Below are 18997 nucleotides of genomic sequence, written 5' to 3' on the forward strand. Positions count from 1 at the left end.
TATCTCTGTTGCTATCAAGGAATGGGGGATGAGGAAGCTTCAGCTGGCCCACTGCTTCTGCTATGATACTTCACTAAACTTCTTTGTGGTTTAGTGTACACTCCTTGCTTCTGATAGCCACCTGTAGATGTGAAACTTTTTTGGTGCTGCTACTACATTTCATAGTAGTCTTGTTTTCTTTTTGTTCAGAGCTGTCAATCTTTTCTTCTGTCCAATGAAGTCTTCTAGCCACCTCACAGGGAATCCCCATAGGTTCTGGACCACCAGTGGCTAACTTTCTTGTTTTCTGATGCACTTGTGAATTTATTTTTAATATGTCTGTTCTGCCAGGTCCAGGGATTTGTGGCATAAAGAAAAAGCTACAGTAGGTGTTTAGTCTGCCATTTTTAAATCAAACTTGTTTTTATTTTTTGTTTTTTTTAACCAAGCAGTGGTAATATTTTTGTTAAAGCCTGTTTATGCAGTTAGGAATAGGAGTTCAGAACTAGTCACCCTGAGATGTGTGTCTGTGGTATGTGGATTGTTTTGAGCTAAAGGCAACTTTAATTGCAGGCTCAAGAGAAACATCTTCCCCTCCTTTAACTATCTAGAAGAACTTGAATTAGGGGCGTTGCCCATAATAAGAGATTATCATCCATGATCTGCTTTGACCTATCTGTAGGGCAGGACAATCTTCTATGTACTAAACATCTGCTCTTCTTCGAAACCCCCAAGGTACCTGACCTCACCCCTAGCTCAGAATGTCTTATATATCCACTTTCCCTTTCTGTCTTTTAACCTTTTAATCTTCCCTGCAGGTGGGATCTCTGACTGTCATGTATTTGGGGTTCCCATACATATGTGTACATTAAACATGGTTATTTTCTTTTGCTACTTTGTCTCGTGTCTATTTGATTATTAGACAAGCCAAAAGAACCTTGAGGAGAGAGGAAAGTTTCTTTCTCCCCACACAGATAAAGAGGAACACAAGCAATTCTGGGTAAGATGGGATGAGAAAGCAATATTGTAAATTCCTAGTCATAGCAAAGGGGAAATTTTTTGTGTGTTCATATTGCTCTGATTATAAAAGAATACTAAGCTTACTGAATTCACTGGTTTGATTTCTCACAAGTTTTACTTGTTTCATGTAGGCTTTGAATTTGCCTTGAATTTCTCCAGTACTTGCCATGAGTTTTCAGCTTTGTTGAGGCTTTTAAGCTGATACAGTCCTAAAGCTATGTTCAGGTGCTGCCATCTTGTGGGCCACTTCTTGTAGAAGCATCCCACCTCTCAGTTGCTCTCGGGGAAAATACATCTGTCCAAAAGAGTTAAGGTGTGTCAACTTTTATTAAGTGCAAAGTATTCTATTAAGAGAGCTTTACAATTAATCATCTCACTTAAATCTCATAAGAACTTTATGAAGGAAGTACGATTAATCCCATGTGAGAGATGAAGAAACCAAGTTGAAGAGAGGTTATGTAACTTCCCTGGTTACATGAGGTTTCGCAGCTAGTAAGAAGAGAAGTAAATTTTATATCTAGGCAGTCTGCCTCCACAGCCCTTGCTTTTCCTGCATCCACATGTAAAAACCAATAAATCTAAAAACAATATAGTGTGCTATAATATGGGTAAGTTATAGATGAAGTAGAGAGGAGGGGACAACTATTAGGAAAGGGCATCAGGGAAAGCTTTACAGTTGGTGAGGAGGTGGTCTCCTATAAATGGGGATTTGAAGGATAATCATTACATAGGAAGAATGTGGCTGGGACCATATCTCTCAGATCTAATAATAAACCCAATAGTTGCCTGTCATTTCATCTGCCCAAACCCTGCCTTCTGTGGAGGAACTACTCTTTGCTCTGCTTCAGCCATATGACTCTAATAGAGGTTGTCAATCAGGATATTCTTGACTCCTTGCCTAATCTGAGCCAGTATGAGCTCATCAGGAGACCCTGGAATTGTGCCTGAGGTAGAGGGTTCAGTGCTCTCTTCTCTAGTGGAAAAGTTGAGGTGTGTGTCTAAAAGCTTGAACCAGCCACGGATTTTTATATGGAAAACAGTCTGGAATAGAAGAGAATAAAGCCAAACAATAAGGCTTTAGTCATCTCTGGGCCAGCTCTTTTGCTGAGCTTCCTGTAGTGATAACCATTCTTGCAGAACCTAATCAGGCTTGGGTTTTGATATATTGAAACCATACAAATTCTAATATTCTTTCTTCTGTCACCAGCTGAAGTAGGTGCTACCCTGGCATTTCTTTCCTCTATACAGCTTAAACGACAGCAAAATACACTTTGATTATAGACAGCCCTATTCATTTATTTTGAAAAAAATGTGTTTAGGGAGTTTATTACAAATGCCATGTGGCTTAAAAACATTTCTGCAGTGCTCTACGCTGGCCTCATCTCCAATTCCATTCCTGCTATCTGGACTATTCTTTTTCCGTTTCTACCTATCTAAATCACTGCAATCTTTTAAAGCCATCTCTAGATTTCTTTCTTTCTTTCTTTAGGTCTGCTTTAGTGTGCTGAAGGCCAGGGGAACAGGGAAGTGGGAGCTGGGTGGAGGTGGGCAAAGGGTGAGAAAATGGGGGACATCTGTAATAGTGTCAATAATTAAACATTTTTAAAAGAAAGAAATTTCTTCCCTGGCTGGTGTGGTTCAGTGGATTGAGTATCAGTCTATGAACCAGATGGTTGCTGGTTCAATTCTCAGTCAGGGAACATGCCTGGGTTGCAGGCCAGGTCCACAGTGGGCGGTATGTGAGAGGCAAGTGATGGATGTTTCTCTCATACATCAATGTTTCTCTCCCTCTCTTGCTCCCTTCCCCCCTCTCTAAAAATAAATATTAAAATCGAAAAAAAAATTAAAAAGAAAATTTAGTCAACTATTTTCCAAATTCTGATTGTTTAAAATCAATCAACATTTAATTATTGCAAATAAAAATAAATTACAAAATTCAAAATGATAGAAAATAAGAATTATTGGCAATTTCACAGAGATAATCATTGTGATTGGTCAATTTCTTTTTCTTCTATGTGTAAACTCAAAAAAAGTTTTAAAAGTCAAGCAAAAATGACTAATTTTGATCTCTTCCTTCTCTAACCACAACTACAATGCATTTTTCATTTAATTGTATTTTGTTTATACTATTTCTTAATCATTTCAATATTCTATCCTAAAAATAACCAGTATCTTCGAAGGCACCTAACTTTCCAGGGAAATGGAGAGTAATTACACACCCATTAGTCCATAAAGTTATTTTCTTTTTTGCTTCATCTGGATATCTCCTACTCATTCTTCAGATCTTAGTTCAAGTGTCACTTCTTTGGGAAGTCAGATTAAATTTATCATAATATTCTTTGCGGTACTTGTAAAAGTTACAATCAATTTTTACATTTGGGATTATCTGGGTCTGTACATATTTTTGTTCACTATGGGATCCCCGGTGTTTACCACAGGTGCCTGGCATTTGGCAATTGTTAAAATGAATGAATGACTGTTTTGAATAACTCCACTGCTAAGGAAATACTTTTTTACTTATAAAAAGTAACATTTGCTATTTATGATGTGTCATTGTGTGGTAGGCATTCTACTACATGCTATACATCTCTATCCATATAATTGCCTTTTCATGGACCTAAAACTCATTATTGCCCCTATTTTACAAATGAGGAAACTGAGGCTTCACAAAACCAAATTACCTTGCCCGGATCCAAATAGGAGACAGATAAAAGATGTAAACTTAGGTCAATGCATTTATCTACCTTATTAGATTTACTTGACACTACTGGCTTCTTTGTTCATGAATATACTAGTCATCATATATATAGCTTATTTTCAAAATCACTCATTAAAGTAGGAAGTAAGGCACTTACTCAGAATAAGGGGCAAAGAGACAGAATATTGTATTGAAAAGGGTAAAAGGAGAGTTAGTTATTCTCCCTAACCAGCCCTATGACTTTGGGATTCCACAAGGAATAGAGAGTAAAGCCTTCGTTTTATACATGAGAACTACAGGTTTTGCGTCATTGACAGCGTGGCAGAGCTGTATGCTCAACCCCTAACTTGTAGTGTTCTTTGTTCTTGGTCACACTGCCCTCTTTGAACAAATACTGAGTGCATACTGTATGAGGCATTCTGCAGGTATTACGTTTCCCATTTGGCAATACCGACTATGGACTATCTTTCCTTCCAGCCCCCTGCTTTTTTTTTTATATGATCACTTATAAAACGCTCCATTGGATGCAGAGTTAAAGAGGAATGCAAGCCTTAGCATCAGCGCTGAGTCGCGTGTCCTGGTGGGTGGCTTGACCCAGGTCTGCTGCTGGTCACAGCAGACCTAAGGAGACAGTGACACATTCTGACCAAGGGAGTACCTCCCAGATAATCTAGGTGTATGTGCAAGCCATGGAGGGTCAAGGCTGTGTCCCTTCTGGACAGCGCCTTTGGCATTCCGTTGACCCCCCTAATTGGGCAACAGGAGGAAACAATTCTGTGCCAGATCCCTAGCTTTTGGCTTCTGCTGTGTGGCGACCGGCTGCCAGAGCTCTGTCTCTCTACCCAAGTTTATCTGAATTCTGAGTCTCTAGCTTGTCGAGAGCACAACGTTCCTGCTTCTACTACAACAGATTCCAAAAGGGTTATTTCCAGCGGAGCTGTTGGCCCCACGTCCCTAGCCACTTCCTTTCCTGCCCCCTGGCGGCTCACACGGCCCCAGGTCCCGTGGGGTCGTGCTCCCTCCCAGCTCTAGGGAAAAGCCACAGTTTAGCAGCTGCCACGCGTTGCCTCCTGGACAGACAGCAACCAATCTTCATGAGGCATATACGAGCCCCAGCCAATCAACGCCCGTCTTATTGCTGAGCACAGCCCTCCCCGGCCTTTCCTCCCTGGGCCCCATCCTGGTACCTGTAGGTTTGGCTGTAGCTGCAACCAGCAGCAGATCCCCTCCGGGTCTGGGGTCCAGTTCCCCGCTGGCGCCCTTCGGTTGTTCCCGTTCGCTTCACTGAGAATGAGTCCTTGCGTGGCCGTGTGCCCAACCCACGGAGACTGCCAGCGCACTTTCATCTAGCGACTGGTAGGGAGGGCTTGGCACTGCCCGACGGTGTGGGAGGGGCCGAGGGGAAGGTGCCCCTTCACCCAGGGGGCAGCGGGACAGTATTCCCTTTCCAGAGGGTGCAGGTGGGCAGCGGTGAGGGGACCGAGCATCACTGATACCCGGCCTCTCGCCAGACAACCGGGGCGGGCGCTGTGTCCGGGATCTGCAGCCTGAATCCCACCTACTCCCTCAGCTAAGGAATGGTCTTCAGGCCACGAGCTAGTTGTGAACCTGCCTGACACGCCCTCCAACGCTGTGACTTTGCTAGTTTCAGAGAGTTTTCCTCAATCACCTCCCTTAGAGCCCTGAGCCTTAAATGTGAAGCCATCCCTCGAGACGTTTTCCCCTGCGTGGGGTCACACAATTTTAGTCCACTCTGTGAATTCTACTCTTAAATTTAGCGTGAATTGACTGTGTGGAAAGGGACTGGTTCTTTGGGGAAGGATAGGGGACAGAGGATAGAGGACTGTTGGATCACGTTGTCGGGTTCTAAAGAAGTTTTAAGTAGTAGAAACCCAATTCTGTGACTATAAATAAGGGTGATTTTTTTTTCAACAATATTCTACTTATTGAAGGTTTTATACCTGCATTTTAAGGGAGTATTTTGGATAGAGTAGAATAGGTAATCGAGAGCCTTCCTTTCTATCTGTGATTTTGAATGGGCTACTTAAACTTCTACACCAATTTCCTCATTGTAAAATGGAGCCAATCATATATATACAGGAGCAATAATGAGGCTGAAAAGAGCATTGAGTTAGTTAATTTATGTAAAACAATCTGCTTGTACATACAAAGTTTGAAAGGTGGTCGATGTTTGTAAGCCGTGGTCAGATTTGCAGCCCTGTAAAGGTTTGGGTGAAAAACATTCCAAGCAGAATGCTTATAGTTTTCCGTATAGTTTGTCATACAGTTTTGCCATTTTCTAACCTGCATACCAATATGTCTCCTTTTCCCTCTTTTTTTTTTTTTTAATATTTGTTAGGTGCTTATGTATCAATGAATTGTCTCATTATTTTTTTCAGAACAACTCAGAAGATAAGTAGTTGTTACCAGCTTTTCACAAGTGAGGGATGTGAAGCTTAGGAAATTGCGCCCAGGGTCATTTAGCTAGTTAGTTGTGTACCTGGGTTACTAGCCTAGGTGTTCAGTGCTCAGAGTCTGAATGTTGTGTGCTACAGTGGTCACCAGACCTAATTGGCATCCTCTTCCTGAAGTCACAAGACTATTTTTAGTACATGAAATACAAGTCATACTTTGTTTTATTGCACTTTACACATGTTGTGATTTTTACTAACAAAAAGATTACAACTCATTTTATTGTGGTCTTGGAAAATAGCATAATCAGGTTGGTGCTTTAAGAAGAACTGAACTCTTAACCAAGCATTAGTAGGATTGTTAGCCATTGTCGAGGGCTCAGCCTCCACTGGCTAACACCTTTGTGGTAGACCAGCCTTCAAGGTTGAGTAATTGCCTGTAGTTAGCTATACTCCTCCAACTCAGTTTCTCAGAAACACTTCATCTTCATATAAAGCACATATAAAGCACATTTTTAAAAAGATTTTATTTATTTATTTTTAGAGAGAGAAGGGAGTGAGAAAGAGAGGGAGAGAAACAATGACGTGTGAGAGATACTTCAAATCGGTTGCCTCTTGCACGCACCAGCCAAGGACCTGGCCCAAAACCCAGGCATGTGCTGTGACTGGAGATTGAACTGGTGACCTTTCAGTTTGTAGGCTAACACTCAGTCCACTGAGCCACACCAGCCAGGACTAAAGCACATTTTTAACTTTAATTTTTATTTGTTCCTTTGTTTAAGTTTGTTTTTCTAATTTCCAAGGTATATACTTCTTACTTTCCTTCCTGGTTGCTTAATCTGTAATCAGCCAGAAACCTGGGAGTTATCACATCTTTGAAGGTCCTAAATTTGTTTCAGAATTGCTTATTTTCTTTATCCCTAAAAAAGGCAGATAAGGCTGTCCATAATCTTGTCCATCTTTGTGTATATATTAGGCCTCACTCATTTCTGTCTTCTGAATTACTTGTAATTTTCAGAATGGACCAGGGTGATCCTAGAGCTTTTTATATTTACTGTCTTCTCTGCCTGAATTTACCCAGCAAATGTTCTCATTTTAAGTCTTAGTTTAAATATCTCCTGTGGTACATGCTTCCCAGACACCTTTTGTCCACTCCCTATTTCTACAAGTCTTGTTTTATCTTAAACATACTATGTTTGTAATCATGATATATTTTAAGTACTTGCTTAAATAAAATCAGTCTCCTCTACCAAACTGCTACCCTTTGATGGTAGAGAATGGGTAATAGATAATAAATTGTATTGAATCACTGCAGTTGTTAAATGAGCTAAACGTCTGCCCTGACTGGTGTGGCTCAGTTGGTTGGGCATCATCCCGCAAAATAAAAGGTTTGATTCCTGATCAGGGCACATACCTGGCCTGAAGGCTTTGTGTGCGGTTGGGGAGTTTACAAGAGGCAACTGATCAATTCTCTCTTCCTCTCTCTCTCCCTCCCCCTCCCTAAAAGTAAATAAAATTTTAAAAAGACTTGTTGTCATATTTAAAAATAAAAATAAATGAGCTATACTTTCACCCAAGTATTATTTATGAACCTGTATTTATCATCTTACTTTTATATTCCCAGTACTTGGTGCCCTACTATGTGGATGCACCGTGAAACAGTGTCATGTAGAAATAGCTGGACTTTACTGTTAAACAGACTAACTCCTCTTTTACTGGTGGGATGATTTGGATGGTTTGCTTAACTTCTCTGTGATGTAAAATATGGTGGGGGGCTCTGCCCACAGGGCCCTCCCCCCGCCCCATCCCATCCACCATGGATGAGAATAAGTCTACCAAGACATGATCTGCTTGGGGAGGAAAGGTGGACCATCTCTCAAAGGAGGGCCAAGACCCTTTTCCTCAATGGGCTTTTATTGGGTTCAGTTTGCACAGGAAAACAGGTAAAGCTCATCAATCATTGTCAGGCAGTGAGGATCAAACAATAGAGAACATACAAAAAAAACTACGGGGCTTATTCTGAGTCAGGGTCTGTTAGCTAAAGGACTATAAAACTTTGGGAACCAAACTCATTTCCTGCTTGAACCTTATTCAGAAAATTGAGAGCATTCTTAGCAAAGCAGGTTCCACAGGATTTTATGCATTCTTTCTTAGGCCCCTGGGGAACCTGCCCTTTCCAGCACAGAGCTACACCCACCTCCAGCATAGTTTTAGGCCTAAATTAGGCAGGGGAAGTAAGGCAGTCAAGAGATTAGGAGACTTCTTGCAGACAGAATGAGGACTCAGGCTACATCAAAGCTGAAGAGTGAGAGTCCATCACCCCTTTTTTCTAACGCCCCCCCAAAGTCCTTCCCTGAGGGCCTCCCATGACCATACCTGTCTTAGGTTGCTCCTCCCTTGAGGAATCTTACCTGTCATTGGCTAACTGGTCATGCACTGGGGGCCAGGCGGGGTGAAGAAAAGTGGGCAGAGGTGGTGCTCCTGCCAGGGAGATAAGCTTTGTCTCCTTAGTGGCTTAAGGTCTCTCCACTCAGCCTTAGCCATGGAGAGGTACAGCTTCTGAAACCAGGCAGGGTGATTCCCAACAAAATATGCAGTATGTATTAGATGTTTCATATGTGTTTCTTTTATTTTATTTGTTCTCAATAACCATTTGTTGAATGCATAAATAAGATTTACACTAGGTATTGGAAATGTACAAGCCTGGAATTTAGGAGAGACATGAGGGCAGGAAACAGATTTGGGGATTATGAACGTGTAGGTTAAAGTTAATATGAGAGATTGAAATTATCCAGGGGGAATATCAAATAGAGAGGAAAAGAAGACTGAAGATGGAACATTGAGAGAATCCCAGCATTTAAAGATCAGGGGAAGGGGTAATAATGCCTTTGTAAGAAGTGATAGGAGAGAAAGATCTCTTGCTTAAATGCTTCACTGGTTCCCTGTGCTTTCAGCATCCCTTTAGATTTCTTTAGGAGAGTGTGCTGTTGATGAATCAACAGGACAGTCAAGTAAGATAAGAACTGAAAATACCCAAAAGTATTTGGCAGTTTTGAGGTCATCGGTTTCATGGTTTCATTGGAGAAGTGTACAAGAAAACTAGGTAGTGGAGGTGGTGAAGCTCAGCTGCGAACTTTGGAATTAAAAAAGGTGTTACCTTTTCATTGCTGAAGAAATAATAGTAATAAAAACTACTATTGTCTTGAATCCATATTTGGTGCCAGGCACCATGCTTAGCAGTTTTATTTATCATTATAGTGACTCTGAGGTTGGTGGTATTGTCTCTATTTTCAGATGAGGACATGAGGGCTTGGAGAGATTATGTAATTTTTATAGTTACATAATTGATAACAGCTGGCGTTGCTATCTTTGAATAGAAATATGTAGGACTCTAATAAATGCTAGTTCTTAGTCACTTCTATATTAATGTATTAATGTTCATAGTATTTGTTCTCTGTGTTCTCTCTATATGTAGATACATACTTTAGATGACACTACTTTTATATTTAATATATTTTATTTTCCCTTTAAATGTTTAAATTGCATATAGTAATAAATTAGGAATTCTTTTCTGCTGTATCTTAAATTCTTTTATGCAGGGTTTGAGTGGTTCACCAGTAAGTAGTTTGTTTCAGGTACTTCGAAGACACATAAAACACAATGATGGCAAAATTTTGGAGCCTCAACAGAATAAAATTAACTAAATTGAATTTTGCCATAAACCATGTTCCATGTTTATCATGTTCCATGTTTAACATTTTAAACTGTTCAAGACTGTGGTACCATTTTCTTTATGTCACTTTGTGGTTCAAATTAGTATTCTAAGGGGGAATGTTTTTTTATAATACTATATTAAATTATAAAACTTACAGAATTGAAATGGAACTGGAGCTATAAAGATGAGGGATCTTCTAGTTCTGTGCTGTCATTTCCCAATGGGGAATCAGAATAGTTAACTAGTTAAATTTAGGCGTTCTGACTCTTAGTGTAGTTTGAAATCAAGGAGTGGACATCGCAGATTTGGTTTCATATTTGTCTGGGAAAAAATTTTCCCTATACATATAGAAAACTCATGTATGTCCCTCCACATAGTCTTTTAATAACTTTTTCCTTGTCATTCAAAGTGTGTGTGTATTTTAAGATTTTGTTTACTTATAGAGAGGGTGAGGGGAGGGAGAAAAAGGGAGAGAAACATCAATGTGTGAGAGATACATCAATGATCAGTGGCCTTTCACACTTCTCAACTAGGGACCTGGGCTGCAATCCAGGCATGGGCCCTGACTGGGAATCAAACCAGTGACCTTTTTGGTTTGTAGGCTGGCGCTCAATCCACTGAGCCATACCAGCCAGGGCCAAGGTATATATTTTAAAAACAAAATTAATAAAGCATTTTGAAGAATATAAGTATTTATAATAGTTTGATACCTTGTAGAAGAGAAGTAACGTACAATTTCTACTATAAAAGCTTAAAATATCTAGGCAGTATGAATGAATTGACTACTCATTTAAAATCCAGAGGACAAAAATACCTTCTGGAGAAGACAGATAATTAGAAGACACTAAATAAAAAGATGATGAGAGATACTTAGGATAAAGTAGTACACTCTAGACATATAAAATAATATATTGGTGGTAAGATTTCTAACAGGAAGTGAAGAAACTGAAAAATAGTAGGTTATCAAATAGTTGACAAGTGATATTGTATTTTTCCATATCTGAATAAAGCAAAACAGGGTAGCATATTGGAAAAAAGGAAGCTAGAGGCTCATATATGTTGATTGAGTTTTCTGTACTTCCCTGTGACCTCTCCAATCAATATATTAGCATATATTTCTATTTTTTAGACATTTGTTTTTGGATAGGTATATATGCACATGGTAAAGCATTGACAAGGGGTTCATAGTAAAGAGTAAATCTGCCTTCCATATTTGTTACCAACCATTGGTGCCTTTCCTCAGAGCAACCACTATTAACCATTTTCTTGTGTATTCTTCTGGATATCTTTGATAGGTATGTACCAATGATGTTACAAATGCATCTCATCTTAAAAGACATTTTACAATATATCCTTTAGATTATTTGATAGAAATTATAAAATTGGTTCATTCTTTTTGATACATGAATAATATTCTATTGCATGGACAAACCATAATTTCTTTTAACTATTTAGGTTTTTTTCTATGCTTTACTGTTCTAAACAATGATACAATGAATGTCCTTATACTTATGCCATTTCACACACAGGTATATTTTTATGGGATAAATTCCTAGGAGTAAAATTGTCTGGGTCAGAAGGAATGTATATTTTACATCTTGATAAATAATGGGTTGACCAGAAAGTTTGTTTTTGTCTGTACAGTGGCTGTAGTAGTGGTTAGTTGTCTTTAACTTCATTTGAAACAATTTTGTTAGATTGTATTGTGACAGCTGTCATATCAGTGTACATTTAAAAAACTTACAGAATTGGTGAGATTTTGTGCAGCTGTTTTAATATTAGAGGGAAGGCAATACACAACATTACTGGCACATTATGCTTTATTATTTCAAGAAGGTAAAGATGCAACTGAAATGCAAAAAAAAAGATTTGTTCAGTGTGTGGAAAAGGTGCTGTGACAAGATTGAACGTGTCAAAGTAGTTTGTGAAGTTTCTTGGTACTGTTGACATTTGGTCAAACAATTCTTTGCTATGGGGCTGTGTTATGCCTGGAAGATGTTTTAGCAGCACTTCTGGCCTCTATCCGCTAGAAGCCAATCATGGGAGGTAGCTGATACACTCTAAATACCCAAATCAATAAAGTTATTAGTGAAAATGAAAAGTGTATCTTTTATTTTACAGAAAAAACTAAGTGGACTTTTGGCCAACCCAATACTACTAAATTGCTCTCCATAGAAGTGTTTCTAATTTATACTCTCACCAACCATGGTGTAGAGTTCATATTTCTCCACAGCTTTATCAATACATAGTAGTATCAACCTTTTTAATTTTTGCCATTCTGATAGGTGAAAAGTGCACTTATCATAGTTTTAATTTGCATTTCTTATGTATGAAGTAATCCTCTTTTCTTTTTAAAAGTCCATTTAAATTTCTTTTTTTTTTTTTTTTTGTGAGAATGTGGTTATGTTCTTTGATTTTTATTCTTTTGGCTTCCCAATGATTCGTAGAGAATATAAAGGATGATTTTTCTTCTTTTTTGTCTTTAAAATTTTTTTCATCTACGTTTTTAAGTAATTGAATTTGTTAATTTTTTGCTTTTAACTTTTGGATTTTGGGTCATTCTAAGGAAGTCCTTTTTTTGCTTTGAGATTGTAAAAAAAAAAGGTTGTATTTTCATCTAGTGCTTTTATGTCATTTTTTTATGTTTGTCTCTGAGCCATCTAGAATTTATATGGGTTGAAGGTATAAAGTAAGTATTTAAAGTTATTTTTCCCATGTAGCTCTCTAGTTGTTTTGATACTTGTTCTTTAATTATCATCTCCTATGATGAAGGACTTTCTAGGTAGAACTCAGTTAGCACAATATCTGGGACTTAGTAAAAACTAAATGATGAGAGTGTTGGTTATTGTGGTGGTGGTGTTTTTAGTTTTAAGGGGTAAAGTTTTGAGATGAGAGTCCTATAAAGATGGTGGAATCAAGTGTGTTTATAACTTGTGGGGACATAGCCAGAAGAGTAAAAAATACAGGAGAGAGAAGTGAAAGTTTTGAAAGAAGAGAGTTGAACTCCAGAGTATAGACTGGCGGTTGCCTTAAACATGAGACTGGAGAAAAGCAGGTGAGGATGACTGATATTGACATATCAGTAGAATACACTAGATGTGAAGGTGAAAGTTGTTAGACTTCTTTTCGAAATAGGAATTAAAGGCAGTTAAATATAGAGGTAGTTTTATTGTGAAGTACTTAAAGAGAGTGAGAGATTTTGAATTTTTACTTTCTCTTTGTTTCCTCTTCTCTTACAGGTCACCCTTGCAATTATGGATATTTAAAAGGGTCAGACAGTGTGGAGGGGGACCTCCCCTCCTCACTCCCCCTTGGTGCTTGACTCCAGGAATAATTTATAAACTGTGGAAAACTTTTTTAAAAAAAGAACTTGTATTTGATATAAACTTTATAGTGCTATTTATAATTTTTGACTTAAGTGCCAAAATCAATTATACAAAGATTTGTAGTTTTATACTCTTGCTATGAGGGTTTAAATTATAATCCCAAGTGGGTCATTTATTCTCTATACATTTTTCTGAAAAGCACCTTTGTGTCCTGGCTTTTTCATTTTGTAAAATTAGTCTCATCTGACTATTCTGAAGAAGTAAGCAGTATAAAAACAATTAGGATGAGTTCTTCCATCCCTGACTGCACATCAAAGTGTCGATCCCTGAAGCATGCTTTGGATGTCCTTTCTGTGGTAACCAAGGGGAGTGAAAGCCAGATTAAGGCCTTTCTCTCCAGTCACTGTTACAATGCTGCAACTATCACAGATGCCTTTGGCAGAAATGTCCTCCACCTTGTTTCCTCCTGTGGGAAGAAAGGAGTGTTGGAATGGCTTCTTGAGAAAGGAGTGGATCCACTGGTGAAAGACAAGGAGTCGGGATGGACAGCTTTGCACAGAAGCATATTTTATGGACATATTGATTGTGTTTGGTCTCTACTGAAGGTAAGTGTAATTTATTTATTTAAAACTATTATGTTTTTTTTTTGAAAGAAGGGGAGTAGACTAGATCCATATTTTACCCCACCAGAAATTATGTTACCTCAAGATATTTTGATCCTGATGTTTTTGGTAATATATGGTGGGTCGCAGTAGCCAGAGAGCCATATTAAACTAACTCAGTTTAGCTTCATAACCAGTTTGGAAAGATTAATGCATCAGATGCTTCTGTTGAACCATTTATGTCATCTTGGCCTCCTCATCTCTTATTCCAGCTATAGCTGTGTGGTGACCAGTTGTACACAGGCTTCCAGCAGTTTCTGTAGCTTTAATCTGCATTTTGTTCCTTGTGTGTACTGCATGCCTCTTATTTTATTCCTTAGAGCTTAGCAAATGAATGACCAGTCAAAAGTTCAGGAGCATTAAAGCCTCTGTAGAGCAACTCTTCATTAATGAAGAATGAGAACTTGTAAATACTTCCTCCTTTTGTCCCTTGATTGGACAGTTATTCTCTGATATACTTTATAAGGTCCCCAGAATGTCCTGGTCAGATCATGTACTAGCCTCCTTAATAGTGGCCTACTTGATAACACATCCTTATATTGGTTTTTCTTGCTTCCTTGATTTATTCTTTTGGTTTCTTACTACTGCATTCTCGGCTGTCTTCCCATGGAAATTACCTGCCAGTCTGTCTTATGCTTTGCTTTTTTGGAATACAGTCAAAACAACCAAAACCTGTTTTCTGTATTTGCAGTCAGACATCTCCAATAGTATTAACAGTGGAATAGATATGTCTGAAGTCCATGTGCTCCTCGTTGTAGGGCACTGACATGAAATTCTCAGGCTTATAAACCTGGTATGTGCATAGATGCTTTTTAATAAGCTAATGAATTTATCTACTATTTTGCGGCTATGTGAAGAGTTGATTTTTAAAGAAATGAGATAGACTACGAACTGGTTCTCCTACTACCTTTAGAGTTTAAGATGTGCACATCAAAGTGTTAGAGCCCACCATTTCTAGGGAGCTCTAAAAAATAAATCCCTAGCTCTTTATTCAGGTTGTAGCTACTTAGGGTAATGCAAATGTACATAGTTTAATAAGTTTAGTATAAACTTATTAATGGACATGTTGGCATGAACTTACAAAATAAATGGACATGTTCACAGACCTTACAAAATAAATGGACATGTTGACAGTACTTACAAAATAAACTCTCCAGGGATCTAAGTATCTGGGATCCATTCGTCATTCATAGCTTGGAGCACTCTGCCCTGGAACCTGAACTTCATATCCTGAAAAAGGCCAAGCTCAGGTCTTCCCACATGAATTCGTGTGTTTGTTTGTTTTGCTTTAATCTTTATTGTAATTTTTTCCCTTCGACACTTGGTTCTCTTATACCCCCTTCTCCCCAGCAATCACCACACCGTTGTCAATGTCCGTGAGTCCTTTTTCCTTTTTAGTCAATTCCTCCACACCCTCATCTCTCCCTCCCCCTCAAATAGCAATGATCCTGCTCTCCCTCTATGAACTTGTCTCCATGTTCCTTGTTAGTTCAGTTTGTTCATTAGATTACACATATGAGTGAAATCATATGGTATTTGTCTTTCTCTGACTGGTTTATTTCACTTAGCATATGTTCTCCAGGTCCATCCATACTGTTACAAAGGGTAAAATTTTCTTCTTTTTTATGGCCAAGTAGTATTCCATTGTGTAAATGTCCCATAGTTGTTTTATCCGCTCATCTACTATAGACACTTGGGCTGCTTCCATTTATTAGCAATTATAAATAACACTGCAGTGAACATAGGGATGCTTAGGTTTTTGTAAATTAGTGGTTTGCGTTCCTTCGACCATATTCCCAGAAGTGGGATTTTTGGGTCAAAACACAGATCCATTTTTAATTTTTTGAGGTAGTTTGATACTGCTTTCCACAGTGGCTGTGCCAGTCTGCATTCCCACCAATAAAACAAAAGGGTTCTCGTTTCTCCACATGATCACCAGTACTTGTTGTTTATTGATTTATTGATGATAGCGATTCTGACAGGTGTGAGAGGATATCTCATTGTGGTTTTAATTTGCATTTTTCTGATGATTAGTGGCATTGATCATCTGTTCATATGTCTGTTGGCCATCTGTATGTCCTCTTTGAAGAAGTGTATATTCAAGTTTTTTGCCCATTTTTTAATAAGGTTTGTTGTTTGCCGTTGAGTTTTGCAAGTTCTTTATACATTTTGAATATTAACCCCGTAGATATATTGGCAAATGTGTTCTTCCATTTTGTGTGTTGTCTTTTTATTTTGTTGATTATTTCCTTTGCTGTGCAAAAACTTTTTAGTTTGCTGTAGTCCCATTTATTTACTTTTTTCTTTTGGTCCCCTTCCTAGGGAGATATATCTGATAAAATATTTCTATGAGCAATGTCCAAAATTTTGCTGCTTGTGTTTTCTTTTTTTTTTTAATTTAAATTTCCTGAGGTATGTTTGTGGCTACTTTTGTAAATAATATCTGTGTCAATGTACTTCCAAAATGTACTTGTAGTGACATTGTACATATGTGTTTTTGAAACTGGAAAGGTTGGTGTTTATATTGCCTGTCGCTACCAGAACCTATAAGTAGAGTCAAAGATTGAATCTTTATGAGTACTTTATTCATATGGCTGGGGAACTAAGAAGACAGTGTGTTATATACCCTTGAAAACCATATTAACTGCTGCTTATGTTTTATTCTATGATTTTTATGGTTTCAGGTCTAATGTTTAAGTCTTCAATCCATTTTGAATTTATTCTTGTGTGTGGTATAAGAAGGTGGTCTAGTTTAATTTTTCTGCACATAGCTAGCCAATTTTCCCATTACCATTTATTGAATACACTATCTTTAGACTATTGTATATGCTTGCTTCTTCTGTCAAATATTGATGACAAATGTATGGGTTTATTTCTGGGCTCTCCTGTTCCATTGATATGTGTGTCTCTGTTTATGCCCATACCAGGCTGTTTTGATTACTATGGTCTTGTAGTATATTTTGATATTAAGTAGTGTGATTTCCTTCAACTTTGTTCTTCTTTCTAAGGATTGCAGTTGCTCTGTGGGCCCTTTTGTGGTTCCATACAAATTTTTGAAATATTTGTTCTAGTTCTGTAAAATACGTCATTGGAATCTTGATAGGAATTGCATTGAATCTATAGATTGCTTTGGGTAGTATGGACATTTTATTGTTAATTCTTTCTATCCATGAACACAGTATGCACTTCCACTTATTTATGTTGTCTTCAGTTTCTTCAGTGTCTTACAGTTTTTTTAAGTACAGGTCTTTTATATCCTTGGTTAGGTTAATTTGTAGGTATTTTATTCTTTTTGTAGCAATCCCACATGAATTTATTATGCCTAACTTTTAAAATCAGTAGTCAACATACAATTTTAAATTTATTAAAATCTTAGATCACTTCTGATTTTTATTTTACTTATTTATTCACTCACTTAAGTATTTAATGTTTATTGACAATCCTTGTGAAATCAGGTATTGTAACTATCTGGAACAAAGAAAATTTAAAATTGGTTTGAGTTTATTAGAATCCATTGTTACAGGGTAAGAGGGGATTTCTCTTTCCTGAGTAGCCCAAAACAGGGTATACCAGCATGTCACAGTTAAGAGTTTAAACACTGTGTGGTTCATCTCACCCTCTAACTGTCCAGGCTGCCAGGCTGTCTTTGTGTGTGGACAGACAGTGAGGACTCTCACCAGCTAAGATAGAGATGAGTCTTAGTAATTGTTGAATGTCTTATTAAACTATCAGGAAACATAGGAAGTTATTTCTGAAAAGGAGTACATTTTACATTTAAAAAGCTCTAATGAAGTAACAGTGATATGAAGTGAACATAGCTCTCCTTTCCCACATTATAATTTAAAAGACAGAAAATGTGATAGGGAAAGGGTGTGCTGACTGCCTTAAATACGTGGGGCGGGATATTCTATTTCATGTTTGAATTTTAATTGTAGAGATATAAAACTATAGATTACTTTAAATTCATCCTTAAAACACACACACGAGACCAAAATTAAGCAATTCTATAAAAATTTTAAGGAAACACGTGAAAATATGTATCATACAAATAGGAATTAAAAGAATAGAATTGTCTTAATGTCAGTAATTGATGCAGTAGAATGCAAGGCAAAAAGATATGGAGCGTAATTGATCCCATTGTGTTTAGGAAGAGTAAATCCTCATTGTAAGTAGTTTTCTGCCATTGCCTTGAAATCTTTACAGCCATTACCTGGCCACAGAATGTTGCTCTTTATATACCAAACAGCATGCGTATGTGTGTGTGCACACTGACACAGACCCTGAGCTAGGGCCTACTAGGCAACCCTGTGGCCTTTAGGGCCCTCCTGTCCACCACAGAAGAAGTCTACCAAGACATGATCTGCTTGGGGAGGAAAGGTGGCCTATCTCTGTAAGGAGAAGGGTCAGGAGCCTTTTCCTCAATGGGCATTTACTGGGTTCAGTTTGCACTGGAATTACAGGTAAAGCTCATCATCAATCATTGTCAGGAAGTAAGGATCAAATAGTAGATAGCATACAAAGAACTCTGAGGGCTTATTCTGAGTCAGGGTCAGTTAGCTAAAGGGCTACAAAACTCTGGGAAACAAAGTCATTTCCTTTCCTGCTTGGACTCTTATCAGAAAACTGAGGACATTCTTAGCAAAGCAGGTTTCACAGGATTTTATGCATTCTTTCTTAGGCCCCTGGGGAACCTGCCCTTTCCAGCACAGAGCTGCACCCACCTCTGGCATTGTTTTAGGCCTAAATCAGGCAGGGGAAGTAAGGCAGCCAAGAGATTAGGAGACTTCTTGCAGACAGAATGAGGACTCAGGCTACATCAAAGCTGAAGAGTGAGAGTCCATCACCCCTTTTTCTTGTAGCTCCCCAGGTCCTCCCTGGGGAACCCCCATGAGCATGCCCCTCTCAGGTTCTTCCTCCCTTGAGGAATCTTACTTGTTATTGGCTAATCAGCCAGGCGTGGGGCCAAGCAGGGTGAAGTAAAGAGGCAGTGCCCCTGCCCAGGGGCATAAGCTTTGTCTCCTTAGTGGCTTAGGGACTCAAGGTCTCTCACTCAGCCTTAGCCATGGCGATTACAGTTTCAGAAACCAGGCAGGGCAGTTCCCAACACAACCCAAACTGCCTTGCCGTGGAAAACTTTCACATCTAGTTCATTTTGATTTTAAAAGTTATTTATTCATGTTTTCGAG

The 18997-nt window shown here is 38.4% G+C and overlaps 1 protein-coding gene across 1 annotated transcript in view; it reads left to right on the forward strand.

The window, feature by feature from the left end:
• The first annotated feature begins 4846 nt into the window (after nucleotides 1–4846).
• Nucleotides 4847–18997, forward strand: part of IBTK (inhibitor of Bruton tyrosine kinase) — an 86894-nt gene continuing 72743 nt past the window's right edge. The window contains exons 1-2 of the mRNA XM_037143777.2: nucleotides 4847–5053; nucleotides 13063–13754. Of these exons, the coding sequence (XP_036999672.2) occupies nucleotides 13434–13754 (321 nt within the window). The 5' untranslated portion in view covers nucleotides 4847–5053; nucleotides 13063–13433. The remainder of the gene's footprint in view (nucleotides 5054–13062; nucleotides 13755–18997) is intronic.

The sequence above is a fragment of the Artibeus jamaicensis genome, unplaced genomic scaffold (assembly GCF_021234435.1).
Source record: "Artibeus jamaicensis isolate MK-2021 breed Jamaican fruit bat unplaced genomic scaffold, CSHL_Jam_final contig_387, whole genome shotgun sequence".
Taxonomy (NCBI): Eukaryota; Metazoa; Chordata; class Mammalia; order Chiroptera; family Phyllostomidae; genus Artibeus; species Artibeus jamaicensis.